This window comes from Drosophila willistoni (genome assembly GCF_018902025.1).
Source record: "Drosophila willistoni isolate 14030-0811.24 chromosome 2R unlocalized genomic scaffold, UCI_dwil_1.1 Seg200, whole genome shotgun sequence".
Lineage (NCBI taxonomy): Eukaryota > Metazoa > Arthropoda > Insecta > Diptera > Drosophilidae > Drosophila > Drosophila willistoni.
Window position 1 is genome coordinate 1,834,200 of NW_025814051.1, and position 22,237 is coordinate 1,856,436.

General features: G+C 41.5%; 1 protein-coding gene across 1 annotated transcript in view; it reads right to left on the reverse strand.

The window, feature by feature from the left end:
- The window catches only part of LOC6641585, a 92,492-nt gene extending 74,361 nt beyond the window's left edge, over positions 1–18,131 (reverse strand). Inside the window, exons 1-7 of the mRNA XM_047011097.1 lie at positions 18,078–18,131; positions 14,494–14,728; positions 14,291–14,392; positions 14,089–14,205; positions 8,615–9,121; positions 8,044–8,412; positions 268–7,548 (exon numbers count right to left, since the gene is read on the reverse strand). Coding sequence (XP_046867053.1) covers positions 268–7,548; positions 8,044–8,412; positions 8,615–9,121; positions 14,089–14,205; positions 14,291–14,392; positions 14,494–14,728; positions 18,078–18,131 — 8,665 coding nt within the window. The remainder of the gene's footprint in view (positions 1–267; positions 7,549–8,043; positions 8,413–8,614; positions 9,122–14,088; positions 14,206–14,290; positions 14,393–14,493; positions 14,729–18,077) is intronic.
- Positions 18,132–22,237: the final 4,106 nt, after the last annotated feature.

Consider the following 22,237-nt stretch of genomic DNA (forward strand, 5'->3'; position numbering starts at 1 on the left):
GGGTAGTACAGCCTAAGAAATAGGCTTGTCCAAAAAGGATTTGTTAAATTGAGTCTTATAATATATTGCAACAATAGGAAGAGTGTATTTAAATAAATAGCTTCCACTGTCACAACATAAGTAAAAATCTTCATGCTAGTTGGTGAGTAAGTAAGTAAGTAAGTAGGTAAGTGGCTACTACTCGTAGGTTAACCAATTGGTGAATGTTTGTCGTAAGTCGAAAGACGTTTAATTAGGGCCCTGTAGTTGGGTGATGTTAGTACTTACGTTTACACTCGCTATCCGAGCAGTAGGTATTGGTCGGACAATCGCTTGTGATATGACAGGGAACAGGCAATGGCTTGCAACCGACCACCCGGTCAGCGGGTTGGCCATCGTAGCCATTGCGACATGCACATTGAGCGACATGGCCTTTCGGAACACATTCCGCATTGGGGCCACACTGCAACTGAGAACAAACATCGTGACATTTGGCCACACCGTTGGTTTTGGTGCAAGCTGCATGCGGAGGACAATCCTCGTTAGTAGTGCATTCAACAGAGGTACGGCAGCCTTCATTGTAGGGATCACCGACAAGGCCGGGTGGGCAAGAGCACTTGTATGAGCCGCGTGAGTTGCGACAGCGTGCACCTGGTCCACAAGGTGCATCTCGGCAAAAGTCAATAACGTCACAACGAACTCGAGGGTCACCACTAAAACCGGGCTGACAGTGACACACCTGGCGGTGTTTTTCCGTGGTGCAGAGCGCATTCTCTCCACACGGCTGACCGATGAGGCAAGCAATCTTACACATATGATTGTCGCAACTCTTATCATTGGAACAATCATCGTCGGTATTACATTCGACTTTACGACATCCCGTTCGGGCGTCGCCGAAGAATCCTTCCTTACACAAGCAATCGGGAGCATGAGATCGAGCCACACATTCGGCGTTTCGACCACAAGCAGCACGTCCAAGGCATACAGATTCGCAGCGTGCACGCCCATAGGCATCCATTAAACATGTCTCGTCCTCTTGGCAGTCACTATCTGTTTTGCAGTCTAGTTCCTTAGTGCAAATGTTATTTTGACAATACTGGAACTGAGGGCAGGTTGAGTTTGTCTTACAAGTTCCTTGACAGACGCCCTGCAAACAAAGCTGATCATCGATACAATCCCGATTGGTGCTGCAGAGTGGACTGCAAATGCCATGTGAGCATATGCTTCCCTGAGCACATTGTGCATCTTGTTGGCAATATTGCAATGGCACACATCCTAATTTAGCATCTCCAGTGCTTCCGGTTTCACAAGAACATACACCAATATGATTCTGAACAGCACAACGTGCCTGTGCTCCGCAAGCATTCGGTAGGGAACAAGGATTAATACACTTTGCATCTAAGCAGGCCTTGTCATTGGAGCAATCATCATTGTCAGAGCATTCAATATGTAGACACTCGACTTGTGGATCGCCGCGAGAGTTCGCTGGACATGTGCAAATGGCTTTGTGTCCTTGCGCTACACACTGGGCATTCAATCCGCAAGCATTTTCACGTTCACAAGGGCTGCGGCACCGCGAATTCTGACAACTTGCTGAAGAAGGACAATCGGCATCGCTTAAACATTCGCTTGGATCGCGGCAACCAGTTTGCACTGGATCGCCGATGAGTCCCTCGGGGCACTGACAGTTGTAGCTTCCAGGTAAATTGTTGCAAAAAGCAGTGCTATGGCATGGCTTGGCGAGACACTCATTGACGTCCTCGCACACTTCATTGACCAACTGATATCCCTCGTAACAGGCACAAACAGCCTTGTGTTCCATGACCTGGCAATTTCCTTTGCCGCAACTGGTAAGATCACAAGGTTTAATGCAGCGGTTCGTTTCCGCATCACATGCCCGATCACTAGCGCAATCAACATGATCAATACACTCCACCTTAAAGCATCCAACTCCTGTATCATTTGGATCTCCCAAGAAGCCAGCTGGACACGTACACAACGATTGATGAGATTCGGCCTGACATTGGGCATTAGGACCACATACGGTGTGCAGGCATGGATCTGTACATTTACCGTGGATGCAAGCCAAATTGTTGGCACAATTATCATGCTGATTACATTGGCGGGGTTGCGAACAACCCTGTTTGGTGTAACCATCACCAACCGTACCTTCAGGACAGACGCAACGATATGATCCAGGAACATTTTCGCAGCGAGCGCTGGCATGGCAGGGCTGTTCTGTGCACTCATCGATATCCGAACAACCAAATGGAGTGCCTATGAATCCGTTGGCGCACTTACATTTGCCTGTTAAACACAGTTCCGTGGGTGGACAATCGGCATCCGAGTCGCAACCTGGCTGGCAAGTACGGTCTCCATTACAAATCTCACCGGCCAAGCAATTGTTGCTGGTGTAGCAGACCTTTCGGCAAACTTGTTGGTAACAACGTTCACCAATGGCACATGAGGAGGTCTTTGTGCAAGGCAGATTGCATTGATTGCCAATGCACATATGGCTGCTGGGGCACTGATTGCTGGCCAGACATGGAGCTGGCACACGCACACAACCTTGTTCGGGCGTTGGGTTGCCTTCGAAACCTTCGGGGCAAGCACACTGCGTACGATGCTGGGAAATGCTGCAGAGAGCATTGGGGCCGCAGCTATTTCCGGATTGGCAGGGATTAAGACACTTGTTCTCAATACACGACTGATCCTGTTTACATTCCTTGTTGCTGCGACAGCCAATGGCACAATGGCCCTCAAGACAAGCCAATCCTGTTGCACATTGGCTGTGATCCAAACAAGCGACCACACAAACATTGCCGACACAGCGTTCGCCATCCGAGCAGTCCTGTGTGTTTCGGCATGCTATACGGCACTGCCCATTGTAGCACAGTTCTCCACCGCAATCTACATCGGTTAGGCACTTCGATGCACTACGAGCGCAGCCGTCCTTTGCAGACTCCGATATGGGCTGGAATCGAAGTGGGCAGCTGCAGACTGGCTTTCGGTTGATTACCTTACATTCGGCATTGGCACCACAAGCATTATCGCATGGGCTAAGGCAACGACCGCCAGCACATATTGTATTTGCTGGACAATCGGCATCTCCATTGGGGCACTGGCCATCCGGCCGACACCCGGTAGTAGTTGGATCACCAACAAAATGTGTTGGGCATTTACATTTTGGTCCATCCGGTGTTACTTCACAAATAGCAGTAGAATGGCAGGTGCCTGTGGCACAACCACCCTGTTTTGTGCAAGCTACCTCCGGTAGAGGATCGCCTCGGAAACCAGGGGGACATTGGCAGACAGCACGATGGTCTTCTGCCAAGCAAATAGCATTTTCGCCGCAAGACTCCTCATCGCAGACGTCGTAACAAGTGTGGGTCATACGGTTACACATTTGACTGGGCGGACAATCATGATTGTAGACACATGGCACGCTTTGGCAACCATTAAATGGATCGTAAGGGTCGCCAGCGAATGGCCCAGGTGGACACTGACACTGGGCCTGATGGTTATTTGTAACGCATACAGCGCGTGGACCGCATTTTACTGTCTCGCATGCCGGACGGCAGCTTAGAGTCTGTGTGGTTTCATCCTTGATACAAGCTTCCGATTCAGGACATTCGGCATGGTTGCGACACTGATGCTTGCGAACGGGCTGACAGCCATTACGATCATTGGGATTGCCTATAAAACCACTAAGGCAGTCACAGCGTCCCTGGTGTTGACGTGCCACACAAACTGAGTTTGCAGGGCAAGTGAACGCGTCACAAATGGCTACACATTTAAGAACGCCTAAAACATCTGGTCGACAGGCAGAGCTTTCGGGACAATTTGTGTCACTGGTGCAGTCAGGAAGGGAAGGTTTCTCGCACGACGAGGCCACGGGGTTCCATACATAGCTATCGGCACAATTGCATATTGCATGACCGGCAGGATTAATTTTACATAGCTCGTTCGGGCCGCATACCACATTGGAGCAGAGGTTAATACATTCCCGTGTGCTTCCTTGCTCGTGAGTTTGGCATCCAAAACCTCGTTCGCAATCTTCATCGGTTTTACATTTATCCTCCATATCGGGAATTTTGCGCTCAGGCTGACATCCTACTTGAAGATTACTGGGATTACCGTAGAAACCATCAGAGCAAATGCAAGACGAGCGATGATCATCGGCCACACAAAGTGCATTTGGACCACACTGTATCTTTGAGCAGGCATCTACACACTTGCGCAAGCCACGACCCAACTGGAAGCAAATCTCTGTGTGACGACAATCCGCATCATTGCCACATTGGCCACGAATACTGCAGCCTTGGGTGAGATCATGCGGATCTCCGACATATCCCAGTGGGCAAAGACATTTACCAGCATCACAAATGGCACGTGGTCCACATGCCGTTTTGGAACAGAGGTTCTTACAATTTCCATTTTCACAGCTGTAGCCATCTGGACATTCAACGCGATCACTGCATTGACATTTGTTGGCATCTTGGCAGAATTTCCTCTCAATTGGCTGGCAACTACTGTAAGGATTGCCACCATGACCGGAGAGGCAGCGGCACTCGAAACTTCCGGGGGTATTAAGACAAGCAGCATTAAGGCCACAGGGCTTGCTCGTACATTCATTCACATCCTGGCAGCCCACATAGGGATTGCCGCTAAAGCCTTGCGGGCAAAGGCATGTAATATGATCGCCAACTGAACGACATTCTGCATTGGCTCCGCAGCTATTTGGCTGACACACATTTTTGCTCTGCGGGCCACACCCTTCGTAGGGATTGCCGAAGGTGCCTGGATTACAGGCACAACGGCTTTGCCCAAGTCCATACTCGCAATGAGCATTATCGCCACAATTGGGTGAGCACTTCGCCTTCTCAATAGGAGGCATGCAGAGTAAATCGGGGTTACCCACAAAGTTGGGTTCACACACGCACTTTCCATTATTTTTATCACATGTCGCTCCAATTCCGCAGACGACTCCATCGCAACGTTCTTTGCAGCGTCCATTAATACATATTTGCCGTTCATCACAGGGACGGGTGGCGCTGCATTGATCTGTACTACAACTGCCACCAGGGAACGGATTTCCAAGTTGCCCTTGAGGACATTTACAGGTAGGTCCCTCACTAGTCGGTATGCAGAGAGCTCCTTCGCCACATATAACATCCTGGCACTGGGATACGCAATCTCCATCCGAATTTTTAGCATAACCAACGCGACAGCGACACCAGCCCGCATGCTGTTCGGTCTCGCAATAAGCATTGGATCCGCATAGCAAACTGGCGCAGGGACTTAAACAACTTCCGTCGAGACAGGCTAAATTACTAGCACAATCTTCGTTGCTGGTACATCTACTCTTGACGGTACCGTCTTCGAAAATGCATCCGCTCTTATATGCATCACCGGTGAAGCCTTTAGGACATACGCACTGGTACCCGCCCTTTTCATTAATGCAATGGGCTCCGTAAGCGCAGGGCAAATGAGCGCATTCGTTTTCATCTGTGCATCCCATCAGGGGATCGCCTTTGAAGCCCGCTTCACACATACATTGTGGCGGATCAGATGGGGTGCACTTGGCATTGATTCCACATGGAAAACGTTCACATGGACTCTTGCACTTATTATTATCTTGAGCATCAAGGAAGTAAGGTGGCGGACATACACACTCGCCTGGTTGAATGCATTTCTCATTGCTAGCGCACTCCTTATCAGCCGCACATTTGCGCTGAGCTGGAGCACAAAGTCCGTTGTAGGCATCACCTTGATAGCCATCCGGACAGTGACAACTATAGCCACCTGGTAGATTTACACATTGCGCTCCGTAAGAACAGAGTTGAGAACCACGCTCTTCACATTCGTTGACATCTATACAGCTGCCATCAGGTTGCGTTTGATATCCCTTGGGACAGGCGCAATAACTCACGCCACCGGCTATTGATATGCACTCGGCACCACTGGGACATGGTTGACCAGTCGAACAGCCGGCTAGTACACAACTGTTACCCAGTAACTTGTAAGGAGCTTGGCACTGACATTCTGGAGTACTACAGACCTCGCACATAAGGAAAGGATTTCCGGTGTGGCCCTGAGGGCAGCGACATTCGTAACTGCCGGGCAAGTTCTTGCACAAGGCATTTAAGCCACACGCGGCTTTTCCGCGTTGTGATGAACATTCGTCAATGTCCTGGCATAGACCAGAGGCTGCATCTCGTTCATAGCCTTGACGACAAATGCAAACACTGCCTCCAGTAAACGTATCCTGGACACAGCTTTCTCCCGGCGCACAGGGATTGGCGTCTGAGCAGCCAACAGTTTTTGACGTAGCACAGCCTTCGCGATAAGCATCGCCGGTAGATCCTCCTGGACACTGGCATAAGTAGCCACCATCTGTATTAGAGCAAATCGCATTTACGGCGCAAGGATTGGCACGGCACTCATCGATATCTGAACACCCGCCTGGTACAGCAGCATTGCCCGTATAACCAGGTGCACATAGACATTGTGCTTGACCGTTCGCTAGCATGCACTGGGCATGTGCACCACAATCCTGTTCTTCGCATGGATGACGGCAATCATTGCCAATATTGGGTTCCGGGCAGAGGCAACGTTTAGTCTCATCACATATAGCATTTCCAGGGCAATTTTCGCTTGTTGAGCAACTCACAATGGGCACGCATCGAACACTAGGATCTGGATCAGCTAGGGTATTTTCTGGACAACGGCAGGTATATCCACCGCCTGGAACATTAACACACTCTGCCCCAGTTCCACATTTACTAGCACCCGACCGACATTCGTCCACATCAACACATTTAGTGCGAGGATCTCCAGAGAAACCTGGTGGACAGGCACAATTAAATCCTCCAGCTGTATTCGTGCAAGTGGCATTCTGTCCACAGCTTCCATATGGTCCGTGCAAAAGATCGCATTCATCAATATCCACACAACCAGCTGAAATATCACTAGGATTATAGGTCCAGCCTTCCTCACAGACGCAGTAGGCCTCGTTCTCATCCGGTTTGCAATAAGCATGAGCTCCACATTGTACATCCTCGCATGGCTGCTTACAAGCTAAACGCGGAGGGCTACCGACATAGCCGGCTTCACATTCACAGCCATAAGATCCGGGAGTATTCACGCATTGAGAATGCGGACCACATACTTCTGCATGCGTGCGGCATTCATCAATGTCCACGCAACTAGATCCAATTGGCTCAAAGCCATCCAAACAGAAGCATTGATTTTCAATACATTCAGCATTATTTGTACAATCGAAGTTGCTGCGGCAAAGAATATTCACATCGACCTGTTCGCAGGCCACCTTTGCATCGGGTTTACCATCGTATCCCTGTGGGCACTTGCAATTGTAGCCGGGATTCGTGTTCTCGCAGATGGCATGTTGACCACAGGGCTTATCTAGAGCGGCACATTCATCGATATCTACACAGCCGCGGAAAGGATCCCCCGTATAGTCCGGTTTGCATGAGCAAACAAAGCTGCCAATTGTATCCGTGCATATGGCATTTTCGCCACATGGATTATCCTGACATTCATTAATGTCTAGAGTTGTGTGATGTGATCGTGCAGTAGAGGGACATAGGTGTTGAAGGAGGGGACAACGCGGAATTAATTATAATTAATTGAATTAGTAATCAAACAATGCAAAAAGTTGTATATAGTACTATGAAATATTTTTGGTGAGGGAGCATAGCGTGAAGTTGGGGAGCAGTAAGGAATAAAAAGAAATGGATAGGGTATAGATATAGGTGGGTTGAAAGGGGGAGATACTGATAGCTGGTAGCTTCAAATTAAGCAAAAAGCTGTAGAGAAGAGATCTGCTAATTAATAAAAACAGTAAATGGTTTTGAATTTAAATTTTCTACAAAAAAATATTAAACATATAAACAGATTTAATTCAAGGCAATCTCTTCTTTACTTAGGCTAATAAGACCCCACCTTCAGCAGTTTTTGGCCATTTGTTTTGGTTTTTTTTTTGTTGCTGCTGAAAATGGAGCTTTTATTTAGGCAGGCAGAAGGCATTTAGGCAATACTAACTCTCGCAATGCAAATAGCCCTGCCCCTGGAATCCATTTGGACATAGGCAGCGATAAGACCCGGGAAAATTAATACATTTGGCATTTGTGCCACATTTGGCCACACCATCCGGCTGGTTGCATTCATCAATGTCCAAACAAGCTAGACCGGCACCACCACCCGCTTTGATCACATTCGTTGGTGCATTATTATCGTCATCATCCGCTTGCCCATAGCCAAATTGGTGTTGTTGGACAAAGGGCTGTGGCTCTGAATTCGGATCATGCTCAAGAACAAAACCCAATGGACAACGACATTGAAAACTACCGCCCAGGTTCACGCATTCAGCACCCAAACCGCATGGATTGTTAGTGGCGCACTCATCGACATCTGCGTTATTAGGCATTATATTATCGAATTAATGTTGTTTTGGCGGTGCATTAAATGTAGTATGTTGTATGTTGTGTTTGTGAGTTGTGGTGTGTGTCCCATTTAAAACAAAACAAGTGCAAGAGAGAACAAACCAAATGTAAAATGGGTAAATGCATAATGGAGAAAACAATTTCTGTGTTGGTTTTTTTCTTGTACTCACCCTCGCAGCCGTGCATGGGATCACCACTGAAACCATCGGGGCACAAGCATCGAAAACTTCCATCAGTATTTAAGCAATCCGCATTGCGTCCACAGGGTGTACGCGCACATTCATCCTGATCTATGCAACCTTGGCCATCGGCGCGTCCATCGCCATCGTATCCCTGAGGACAGTCGCAGCGATAACTGCCCTCGAGATTCGTACATACGGCACCAGGTCCGCAGACATTCGGATATAAGCATTCATCCACATCCTGACAACCAACATATGGATTGCCAACAAAACCTTCTGGACAGGCACATGTGAAATTTCCCGGCGTATTGGTACACTGGGCATGTGGGCCACAGGTCGTAGGATTTGTACACTCATCTACATCTGTACAGAGCACTTCGCCATCGCCTTCATAGCCGTCCTTGCATTTGCACAGGAAGTGAGCCGGCAGATTACAGCACTCGGCATTCTCTACGCAGCGCGCTGCTATCGCGGGATCTTGGCATTCGTCAATGTCTGCAAAATGCAAAAAGGGTGATGATTAATCGTCTCTGCTTAACACAAGTAACGAGTGGTAATTAAAATCTCGAAAAGTCACATTATTTTCAAACCGTCCTCCCAACATCCTACTGCTCTGACTAGACCCCACACAAACACACACACACACACACACAGAGTAACATACGCTCTTGGCTTAAAGTAAAAAGCTCTTTACGCATTTGCCGCTTGAATGCGTTGCAAATGGAAGCGATGCATTTGTTATATGTTACGCATGACATTTCAAAGTCAGGCCCTGGGCAATGTCAAAGCATTAAGCAAACAGGATGCACTCGTTGCATACCATTAAATGTGGTCAATGTCAGCTATTTAACTCATCATCAAAGGTTGAATTTAAATAATTAAATTAGAACTATTTATGAGTGTATGTTTCCAAATGGAATGGAAAAGATATGTATGTAGTTGACGGTTTTTCTTTCTTAATTCGTTTGGCAAACCTGATTTTCTCATACCATTTTGTTGATTAAGCCGCATACAATTTCCACTTGCCTTTATGCAGAGATCTAAAGGCACTAATCATTATCATCCACAGATCTGTGATCTGTGCATCGTCGTCGTCGATTTTTTCTGCTCCAATAGTGCGAGGAATAAAATTTATGGCAAATTCAATATCCCTTGACTATGTGCCTTAGCCAATGAAGCGGCAACCAACTGGCATTTAGCATTCTCATACTAAAAGATTTCAGTAGTTCTACATGTACCTTTTCGATTTCCCATTAATCATTTTGGGAAGCTTACAAACTAAGCGAAATTGTACATTTACCACTAATATGACATAAGTACAAAAGTTGGCAAAAGGCAGCGACAAGTAGATAAAGCGGAGGAGGAAGAGAACGATGCCTTATAATTATGAACACTACGAGAGAGAGAGAGTAATGATTCCAACTCGTTCAGTTATAATTACTAGTTTTTAGCTTATAAATTAAGAGGATCATCACTCTACTGGTCTCTAGCAAGCCGAAACTGGTATCGACTGTTGCTTCTGCTGCCTCTGCTACTGCTGGTGTAGCTGCTCTTTAACAACAAACTGATATGACAGCATTCCATGTTGTTTTGTAGCAATTGCAAACTCTGATTACTCAATGTCATCGTCTTGGTTGTCTCTCGTTGTTGTCAGAGGAGTTGACTGTATGGCTAAAGGAGTTTGTGTAGTTCTTCTTAGCCAGAAGCAGGAAGCATTCTATGTTCTTCTAAGTTTCAATGTCAGTTTAATTACTTTATGCAATGCGACTGGATGCAAGCTACAACGTCGACGACGGACAAGACGACAGCCCCCAGTTGAGCGGTATAGGTTAGACCATTGACCAAAGTGTTCTCTTCTGTCTAATGAACTTAGCCTGACTGCCAGTTATAAATATATTTACAGCCTGTTGGGCTTTTCAGACTTCTTCACAAAAGGCAAGTGTAAATTTAATTTCAAATTTTAGTTTCTTCAAAAATTATAGGTATACACACATACAAACACATAGACGTAAAAAGTTGTAGACTGAAAGACTTGACCGCTTTAAAAGCAATCAAAAAACATAAAATACGCGTGTCTAAAAGTGATTAAGTTGAAATGATGCTGACATAATTCTAAGTTTTACCTTAAGATTTCCGGCTAGCCATAATAGGTTAGAAGCATATTCTAGATGGCATTAGATGTGTGTGTATTTGTGTGTGTTTGTATGTATGTTGTAGAGGTCATTAAAACTCTCGATTGAAATTTACATTTTTTCTGTTTTTAATATCAATCTAATGCACTAAATTGCCCTAATTACAAATTAATTAAGTCTGGAAAATTAAGGCAAAATGTTGCAACAAAGCGACCATAGATCAACCAACGACTTGGTCACATCAGTTTTAGTCTAGTCTAACTGGCGTCGTCTCTATCTATTTTTATATTAATATTGTTTAATTGTTTTGTTAATTAGCATTTTTGCATTTTGTTGAGTTATGACATTCGTGATCCGTGATTTTTTGCACTAGATACAAAATCTACTAGCGGACATGGACGCGACTTTCATGCTCCAGTGCTAGTCAAATAACAACAACAAAAAAAAAAGAAACTCAAAACTAAAACTGAACTTGAACTAGTATACAAAAAAAATATATAAAAAAAAAATTAGTTAACAATTTGTTACGCAATTATGTTTGAAGTTTTTTTTTTTTTTTTTGCCTTTTTTCTTGGACTATAATAAATGTCTACTAAGATCAAGGTCGGCAAAAAAAAGGTGATGTCAGGGCGGTTGCCTGGGTGGCAAGCAAAGGGGAGACGCCCCATTTTGTGCGTAAATGTGGCAAACCCTCACACGCGCGTATAATTAGGCGTGTCAATGTTGCCGACGCTTAAAGCCATTTTCCATGGCTTATCAGTTAGTCCAGGCTACGGACATGGGAATTAATTGCTGCCATTTTTGATATGCAAAAAGTGCAAAGTACCCACAAAAGCAACAACTGAAACAAGAAGAACAACAACCGTGGAGCCGTCTTATCAAATGAAGTTGATCTCAACTGCGTTGCTTGTGGAGTGCCGTTTGCCGGGCGCCGACAATGCTACCGCCGCCGACACCACCATCACCACCGCCACCGCCACCACCCTCAGTCTTGATCTCCAATTCCATCTCAGGTCTCCATCTGGAGTTGTGGCTGTGGCTCAAGTGACTGCATCGTCGTCGTCGTCGCCGCTACGTGGGCACAATCTATTTTATCCGTTTTAATGATCTGCCCCAGTTAGCGAAACGAAAGGGAGCAGTTGCTGTGGTGAACGTAGACCCCTCTACCATATATAACCAAACTTGTAAAGCTTGTTCGACAGTATTTTGTCTTGGCAAATATAAATTTTAGCACTCAACTTGAGATTACTCCACACCATTCTTCTGTTGCATTAGAAGAACGACGCTGAATCTACAACAACTCCAAACATCGGCGACCAACTTGATTGGGGTGCGTGTGTCTATTTCATTTTTCAATAGTCATTGCATAACTGGACTTTTGCGATGCGTTTTGCCGAATGCATTTCTAAGTTATGATTATCACAAGTCGAAAACAGGTGTTACCTGTAGATCAAGTACCGTTAGTTGAAAAACAGGTAGGATACAAAAGTTTAATGGGTGAACTTGAAGAGATAAAAACTTGTTTCATCAATTCTCAAGTCATTTGGCGCAATATTTTTTTGGTGTAACTACCTACAAAAATTATTTGTATACCCAAAGGTTCACTACAGTTCAGTTTAGTTTTATTTGGAATTTAATTAATACCAGTGGGAAACAAAGTGCGTGTCCAAGGTCTATTATATACTGTTTTCAACTATTCCAATTATGTACCACATATGAAAAGGGTCTCAGCAGGGACGGACCAAGATATCTAAGGCCCCCGTTGTGAGGGTCGAATGGGGCTACACAAATGGTATTTATGTTTTACGCTCAATTTCTTAATATTTATATTTTTTGTAAGGATTTCAAGATCCGCCTTTGTCTCTTTGGATTTTGATATTTCTAAAAACTTTTCAATTCAAATTTTTGTACAACAAATAATATAGATTATCGCAGTTATAAAATGGGTTGTTCTGGAGTGGCCCTAAGACAACACGTGATCCACCTATGGGTTCAACACAGTTTAATTATGAAAAAGAACTTTCAGAAGAGCAAAGGCTATGAATATGTAAAACAAAAAAAAATAAAGAAACAGCTTGCAATAGAACGAAAGCATTAGATAATAATATAAATGAAATGCATAGACATATAAAACATTTGTAATGCGATGATGGGGACTGGCGTTACACATCGTTGGCTGGTTTGGACTCACATGTCTCACATGTAATCTAGAATCTTGGCAATGTCTATATATTATGTATGTATTTAGTGAGGGGTAAAATGTCAGAGTGTTTGTGAAAAAATTTGCGCTTGTTATCGCATTGCAATGCATTGCATTGGATCGCATCATCCATGGCATGCTGCCTGCCTGCTCTTGAGTGTTGAAAGTTGTGGCGTGTCCATGTTTGGGGTCAGATTACATGACACTGATTCCACTTCTAACAGACATGTGGCTATGTCTAGTTCTATGTATGCTGGTGTAAATCTATGTGTGTGCCCCTTTGCGGTGGCTTCACCAACGACAACAACATCATCATCATCATCATCTTCTGTACAACGCTATCTAAAGAATGAGTATTTTTCCCTCTTTTCTAGTTATTATTGCCTTATATTGTTGTTGTTTTCGTGGATTCTTCAGCTTCTTCTTCTTCTTGAATCTTCTTCTATTCAGCTTTAGTTTAGCAGTGTTATAATGTGTTTTTATTACATTACATTAGACCAAGACCAAGTCCAATTATGGCAGCCGGTTTCTCACTGTCTACAAAATGGTATGCCATAGGCGGCACTACAAGGGGATTTATATGTTATATACTTTCATTTGCTATAACTTTATTATCTAAAAAAGCTTCATTTGGTGTAATATTAGATTTTTTAACTGGAGTGCTTTAAGACAGTGTAAATCATTATCACTTGCTTCATGAAGCAAATTATCTTGAGACTTTCTAAAATATTTGAAAAATTGTTTTCATTATCTAAAATTCCCTGTGGTCAGCAGCATCCTCCTAACTAAAAATTTCGCTTCTCAATGCCTAAACTTCAAACAATAACTAAACCTAAACGAAAGATGTCGGAGCACTCAAGTGTAATCGGCTACATGGTCATTATTATTACCTCGCGGATAAGTATACTTTAACCATTATTGTGAACTGAGAAAAGCTTTCATATTATTGTGTGTGTTGTTTGGGTCTTTTGTTACAATTCTTTCAAAGTGAAGGCTAAAATGAACCGTTAGCTTCCATCTAAGCAAAAAACGAACGAACGAATAGCTAAGACATTGACGGAAGTTTATGTACAACATAACAAAACGATATGTCTGATTGTCTATTTGTCTGTCTGTCATTATGCACTTACCTTCACAATGCAGACCATTGCCGCGATAGCCCGGAAAGCAGGTACAGGTAAAGCTGCCCAATGTGTTTGTACAATGGGCAAATACATCGCATGGACGCTGCTTGCATTCGTTCTCATCTAAGAAAGAAAAAAAATGGAAGAGATGTATACAATAATGGAAAATTTCTCATGCAAGTTACAATGGCCAAGCCTTAAATCTTACCCTTATCATTGCAATTGCAGCCGGCAAAGCCATCATTGCAATGGCAGACGCCATTTAAACACGCGCCATGTGTGCACTGTGTGCCATCCTTATCACAGTCATCTGTGGAAAAATGGAAATTGAAGTTAGTTATATGTATTTATCGTATGTATGTATGTATGTTATGCAAGAATTGCCCAATACTTTATTCACTCTATACTCACTTGTGCATTTGAGCTCTTTGTTCAGCTCATCGGAACCCAGATAACAGTCTTGGGTGCCGTCGCATAATTTCGATAGTTCGTATAATTGCAAATAGTCTGTCGACTCATTGACTTGGCAGCCAAAATAGCCATCTTCGAGATTGAGAAAGAAGACCTCACCACGAAATCGACTATTCCGATTTAAATTTGTTTTAAATGGTTGCGGTTGTAATTGTTGTTGGTATTGTGAATGTACCTAAATAAGAAAAAAAAATCAAAAACAAAAACGTAGAAGAAAAAGTGTTAGAATTCAAGCTCTATTTAAGAGGAAGTGCCATCATCATATCATCCACCATCCAAACCCCTTCTCCACCATGCCCCCATTTAACCTCATTCATTCAGTTATAGCAGGTACCAGGTTGCAGGTACCAGGTTTCATTAGACTAATTTAAATTCAAATTAGATACAGCAAACTAGGCAGAGCTTCTTCTCCATCCAAAGCACAAAACACTAGATTTCTCAACTCGTTGCGGTCCATATAGGAGGATATATATGTATGTATGTATATAAAAAATATATCTAAAGTGTATGTACATATATATATTTATATGGTAGATGTTTTTGCCGCCACCTTAATTGTTACACTTGGCTGATTTTTACTTTTTAAACAACAAAAGTTGTTTGCCGTTTGTTGTTTGCCATATTTACTTGGTTTTTTTGTTTTAGTGCCGTCTTAAAAGGGTATATTCAATTTGGCCAAAAGTATTTTCTGCTATTAACATTTGTTACATATATTAAACAACTTGGGGAACCAGCTGTCTATTGGCTATAAATTGCTCCAATTTAGGCCTTAGCAACTTTTTAAATTTGTCAGCAAATTGAATAACATTTTTCCACATTCGAAACCATTAAAATGTAACGAGAAAAACATAGATTTCGCCTTTTCCAATTTTATTCTTTATCATTTTAGTTTAGATTTAAGTAAAACTAAGATTATGCAGTTCAGAACTTTGAACAGTTTTGGAAAGGAAATTATTTGGATAAAAATTCGTAGACATTTTTGTATTGAGTTTGCTTGACTTGGAATAATTAATCAGTCTGTCGGTAATGGGTTTCATTTGAATTCTTATGACTTAATAGGGTAATCAAGACTTCGGTCTATCTTTAATTTGTTTGGGCCCTCTGATATTCCATTATGTTTTGTATATTTCTAAGCCAAAGCTCTGACTGTGTTAGGAGTAGATGAAAACAAGTTTTATCGCACTAAAAAAGACCTTTTGAATAGAAACAAGTTTAGATACGTAAAGTATTTTGATTCAGTTGTTTTGGACTTCCTCCTACAAACGAATATAGTCATTATATTGGTAACAGGTAATGAAATTGAACGAGACTCTTAATCGAAACTTATCGAAATTTTTTTTGTAAGTCTGTAGAATTAGTGTGTCTGAAGTTCAAGTTTAGTATAGAAATTATTCGGTTGGTTGTTGTTTTATCATCGACAGTCATCTGAACATTTGATGCGCCATGCAACGCTAACGGCCTTGCTAAACAATAGTCTGCCGCAGTTGTTGTTGTTGTTGTTGCTGATGCGCCTATTATCAATTGACAGCGCACATGCACTCAAGTGAGGCAACCGCAGCAGAGGCATTGCAACAATTAAAGGCGTGTGAGTAAAGATGTGCGAATGCTGCCACTGCTGCTGCTGCTGTTGATGTTAATGATGATGATGCTGCTGAAAGCTGCCAACAAACAAAAACAACCTCAGCGAAACTCCCATGACATTGACGCGGAGACGCTTTCGAGTACGACTATATAGTAGTATTACAATGCAAGTTGTTTTTGTATGTATGTTTTGCTTGTTAACATCAGAGAGCCTACAGAGAGGGGCCCACAATGACAGACGACGACGTGGCATGTCAACGCTCAAGTGCATCCGTTATAACTGTCAATGGGCATTAAGTGTTGGTGTTATGTGTGGCATGGATTTTGTATATCAGTCAGCGCAGGCAGACAGAGATGGAAATATGATATGCCTTTCCATGGCTAATCATAATAAATTATAGACGACTTCCTCTCACCTCGCACCCCGCAACTGTCATACACTCTGCAGCTTAGCTAACATAAATCAAAATCAAAATCTTAAAGAAAGCCACCAAAAATTGACAGAGTGTCGCAAAAACAAAAACCAAAAAAAAAAAAAAGACTAAATCCAACCACAACTAACCACAGAAAGTCAATGAACTTGACTTGGCTTTGACTTTTCGGCTTAGAGAATTCTTTTGGCCAATTTCTCGAAAATGACAGCCCCGGCAAGTTCCCTCATTCACACAACTCTTTCTCTGTCTTATATTTCGTTTCTTCTCTTTCTACGTCCGTTCATTGGACTGCATAAATCGATGACTATCAAAGCTTTGGTTTTTTTTTTTTTACAGCTAATGCGGCTATTTTTATTCATTACGTTTTGGGCTTTCTTCTATCGATTGACTAGAGAGGAAGATAGGAAGACAGAGAAACAGAGAGAGAGCAGACCGATGACCGGTCTAAAGATTGGGACTGGGTCTTTGTCTGAGACTGGGTCTCTTCCGACTGACCCTATCATTACATTTTAGCTAGAATTTGGTTTTTTGTTTGTCTGACTGCCAAATCACTCTGCCTTCCTCTGTCTTCTTTGCAATTTCACAGCATGTTGTGAACAAATGTATGTAGATTTCGTATATCGAAATGATTCTTGTATTTTCTTTCTCATTTTGCAGTAATTTAGGTTTTATGGCATAAGTCTCTTGGTAAAACCATTCAAGTACCGTTAGGTCGTAAGAATCTTTTTAGTTTATTATATTCATTTGTTCATCATTCGGTCATGTTTGTTCCCCTCATTTTTTTGTGTTAATATTTATCTAAAAAATTTTGTTTTATAATGAGGTGCCAAGATCGTAAATTTCTCTTTTGTTTTCGTTTAAAAAAGGTTCTCCATTTGTCGATCATAAATTAATTATTATTCATATGTTAAAATCTGAGGGATTAGATCATTTTGTATCTTTGTATAATTTAAATTTATAATTCTATTGACCTTTCACACATATATCTCTATAACTTGCAGCTCTTTGCCAGATTGCGATCTTTTTTTAAATCTTCCTATTACTTAAATCAATGAAACTCAATGGCTGAATCTACATACAAATAAGCATCTTAGAAAAGAAAGGAGTTTAGAGCTTTAAAATAGTTCCAATCCATATTGTAGAATCTTTCACGTATGAGCTTAAAATTTGTAGTTAACTGATAATTGATCTCTATACCTATGTAAACCTCTGTTTATAACAAGTCTAAATATTTTGATATAATTGTATATAGTATGTATGTAATTGTAGGTAAACTCATTGTCTTTCAAATTTACCCACGACCCCGGAAATACATTTTATCTAGCGTAATATTTTAGAAGTCATCACATTCAGTGAATTACATAAAATAATTATAATGTGTACGTTTAAATTTTTGGACTAACAAAATAGATTACATTTGGTTTCTAAAAATTGATGGATTTGGATTTGGTGGCTGATTCAGATGTGTCTACCAGGTAGAATTGTTATTAAATACAGGAAAATACTTACTGTACTCGAGAGTAGTAGCACTATCCACGTGACTAGTGGCAAAAATATTTTCATTTTTGCTAAAAAGAAACAAGAAAGAGACAAAAAAAATTTAGATTAAAAAACAATGAAAATACAATTAAAATCAAGTTAAGTAAATAAAAGAAAAAAATATTTTGTAACTTAATGCGATTTGATACTTAAAAACCTCTCAGACGCTAAAAAAAACAAACAAAAATAATTAACTTCAAACAAAAAAAAAAAGAGAGCCCAAAATTGGCCCGGTCATCGCGGACAGGTGCCAAAAAAAAATAAAATGACAAAATAACAAAAGAAAGAAAAAGGCAAGTGCGAAGTGCGGGTAAATGACACTTGAAATTTATGCGCAAACATAAGCCATAGGAGTCTATCAAGAGCCCTTCCCCTTTTTGGGTTTATCTTTACTTTTTCTCCGTTTTCTCAACGGCACCCATTACCCATAAAAATACACACAAACAGGCAGGCAGGCAACCTTTTGGCAAAATATTCATTGTGTTATTTCTTTCCTTTTACATTTTCACACGCATTCCACAATTTCCACTTTCAGTTTTTGTCGTGGTAATTTTCATGAAATTTTGGTTTGCTCGACACATTAACGAAAGATTGGAGGGAGAGATGAGAAAAAAGGAAAGAAAAAAATGGACATAAGACTGTTAATTGGCAGAATAACAGAAAAAATTTTTAATTTTGTGTGAAAAGTGATAAGTATCTTTAGGTATAGGGTACATGTTGATACCTATATAAAGGTAGGTGGTCATATAATTATGACATAATCGGACGAACAGACAGACCGAATTCCAAAATGGTAACCATAAACGGAAGTGGTCTCATCGTGGGGATATATACGCATATACACGCATGTTTATACACTAGAAGAAAAAAAAAACTAAAGAAACTATTCTGATGGGTATTCAGAACCCCGAAGAGAACAATAATCAAACAAAGGGTGCAACTTTAATTTATTCCTTTCTTATGACAAATTATTTTACAATTATTTACAAAAGTTTTCTAAGACCAAGACCAAGATCAATAAAAATACTTTTTATTTTGACTAAAACATTTTCATAATCAAAACGATCTCAACTCAAAGGGACTTGGTTTTTCCGAGTGTATGTAGATGAAAGATTTTCATTTACCAAGGGCGTGAACAAACAACTTTCTTACAAGTATGTTAAAATATGTTTGTGGCAATTTTATGTATCTGCTATAAAAAAAGCACCCAAAGGCAGTAATAAAAACTTCAACGGTCTGCACCATACTCAGGAGGACTGCTGCGATTTATCTATTTTGGTTTATCAGCTAATAAACGCTTAAATAAAATACATACTCTAAGCCAAATTACATGCCCTTTTCCTTTTGCTTGTAGTGGTCGTTTGGAGTCTGCTCACAGGATGCAGAAGGAAATAAACTTCTTTTAGCCTTTTCTATCTAACGACATTTGAAGTGCTCAAGTGCCGATCGCCTAATCTCGTTTGCTGGCCTTTGGGGCACTAACTCTTGTGTTTGCCCATGTTCATGATCACTTAATTAAAGCTGCTGGTGCTTCTGACCAGTTTCCTTTTTTCCTACTTGGACTTGGCCCCTGTAACTGGGTTTACTTGCGATTGGGCAAATGTTTATTGTACTTGAAAATTTTTCCTGTTGTTCTGTTGTTGTGTGATGTTTCGATAAATTTATGTTTGGCCGCAAAATGAGCGTAATTTGGTTGGTTGCAGTTGCAGTAGAAATTGATGCTGGGTCTTGGGGGTTTCACGTAGGGAGGCTTTGGTGCCTGACAAGCTGATAAATGTGCGTGATAAATGTAACTCAATGGCCAGTTGGATATTGCCCTGTTGTTGCAGTTGTTGTTAGTTAACGCTGATTGGATATCAGTGGAAGTTGCTTTGGCCATTAAAGCTAGCAAGAGAAAGAATTTAGATTGTTTGTAGTACACCAAATCTTCGCCAATTATCATCAGAAAATTCATCTCGAATGATTTTAATGGACACTCACGTTTGTAATTTCATTCAGAGATCATTGGATATCTAAATAGATTGCCCTTCAAACAGTGAGTAATGATTGTGGTATCGAATACATCTACTTATTTGACCCTTCACAATTAACTTTAAAATCGAAATGGAAAAAGATCTTGGTTTCAAATATTTTCTTATAATTATTTTGATGGGCTCAATTAGATACAGATTCACGTTAAATAATTTCTAAGCATTTAAAACAAATATATAACGAATATAACAATAGAATTCAAAATTAAGAAATCGAAAAATATACAAACTAATTTAACTTGAAATCCAAATCAATTTACTAAACTTCTTTGGTCCGTTTCAAATAAATGTTAAGACAGTTAATAAAAATTCATAAAGCTTTCCTAGAATTTAATTTTTTAATTTAATTCTCACATAATTTTTGTGTAATTATGACCTAGAAAATCAGTCTTTCTTTAGGCCAAAATGTACAGATTTCTATTTATTTTTGATTCCCAGAATATCTAGCATCTGTCTAGCGGTAAACATGTTGACAACCCTTATCAAAATATTTGGGCAATGTCAAAATATTTTTTTGGGTTTTTGGTGAAATCCATACGAAGGCCAGCGGCTACTCCTCTTAAAGTCCAAATATCTCGTTTGTTCTCTTCGTCGAGGGCTGCTGCCTGTCAACGCTATCGACGTCGTCATCGACATTGTCGTCGTCGTTTGTCGATGATCTCATCTTGTATTAACCTGTCTAGCCACTAAATCAAAGTCAAAGAAGCGAATGACACATTTTTTAGCTCCGATCAACCGAAAAAACCGCATACAGTCTCTCTCTCTCTCTCTCACACATACACAGAGAGTCTCTCGTGATGGCATCTTTATTATAAATAAATGATGATAGCTTAAAATATTTATTTTTCGAAGGCAGACACAAAAATATTTTGTGCATTGCCAGTAGAGAGAGGATTGTCAATGATTGTACGTGAATCTGTATCCAAGCGCATTGAACACACCCCAAAAAAACAAAATCGACATCAAAATTCCCAACTACTGTCAGACCGGATGGTGATGCAGTGATTCGTTTATCAGTAGTTGTAGTTGTATTTCACAAATGGGGTTTTATGTATGTACATGTAGTTGTGTGATTGATTTCCCAGCATGGCAAGGCGGCGCCCCCAAAATTGTTTGTCATAAATTTCGCATAAATCGATTTTCAATCTGTTAAATCTTACTCTCTGTCTGTTGATCTTCTCCCTCTATGTGGTCAGGGCACACCCACCTGCTGGTGGGCTGACCAATTAATTATACTTTTTCAATGTCAAACTGTCACCCCCTTCCCCTTCCCAATGTCCCTTCACATACCACTGAAAATTCTTTTTATAGTCTTAAGTCTTATGGCACGGCGCCTGTTTTGCTGATGCTGCTGCTATTTATCCTGCGGCTTAACATTTTGTCTAATTGCCGGTTACGGCTGCCGCTGAAGGTCACTGACAGCAAAGCCTGAGCTGCAGCCACAGAGAGAGACAGAGAGACAGTACTCGAGATAAAGGGGAACCAGAGACTTATAACTAGCTCAGACATAAGTTCGCGCCTGGCAGACAATGCCGCCGGCTTGTCTCCACAAGCTGCGGGTTGAATGCAACACAGGAGGCAGAGGCAGAGTAGTTTCACCTGCCCGCATGGCCCAGCTAACTTGCAACCAGTTCGCATGAAAATGCATAATCAATCACAGAAAGAAGAGACAGAAACAGAAACAACAAGACAAAGCCAACTGCAGGAAAAAGTTGAAACTTTTCTTACAAAGACCATGGAATACACTTGCCAAAGGCAAAAATTGATATTACTCTACCCAAATAAGAGATAAGGCATGAGACACACCTTGTGTATCAGTTACATTTTTCAATTTTTATAATCAATGTTTTGTTATTATTGTAATGGTGTATACCAAACTTCTTGTACTGCATCTCTCTGAAAGAGTAATGGCCTTATGTATGGGTGTGGAGCCCATGCTCATTGGGCATATCATTGAGTGCATCTTCATCTCTTGTGTCGTCTCTAGACGGACAGACTCTTGAGACAATTCGCACGACTGCGAATGTCAAGGTGCGAGATGCTAGTTGTTTTGCCCTAGCCCCAGTATTGCAGCATTAACTTGTTAACAATTCGTGTAAA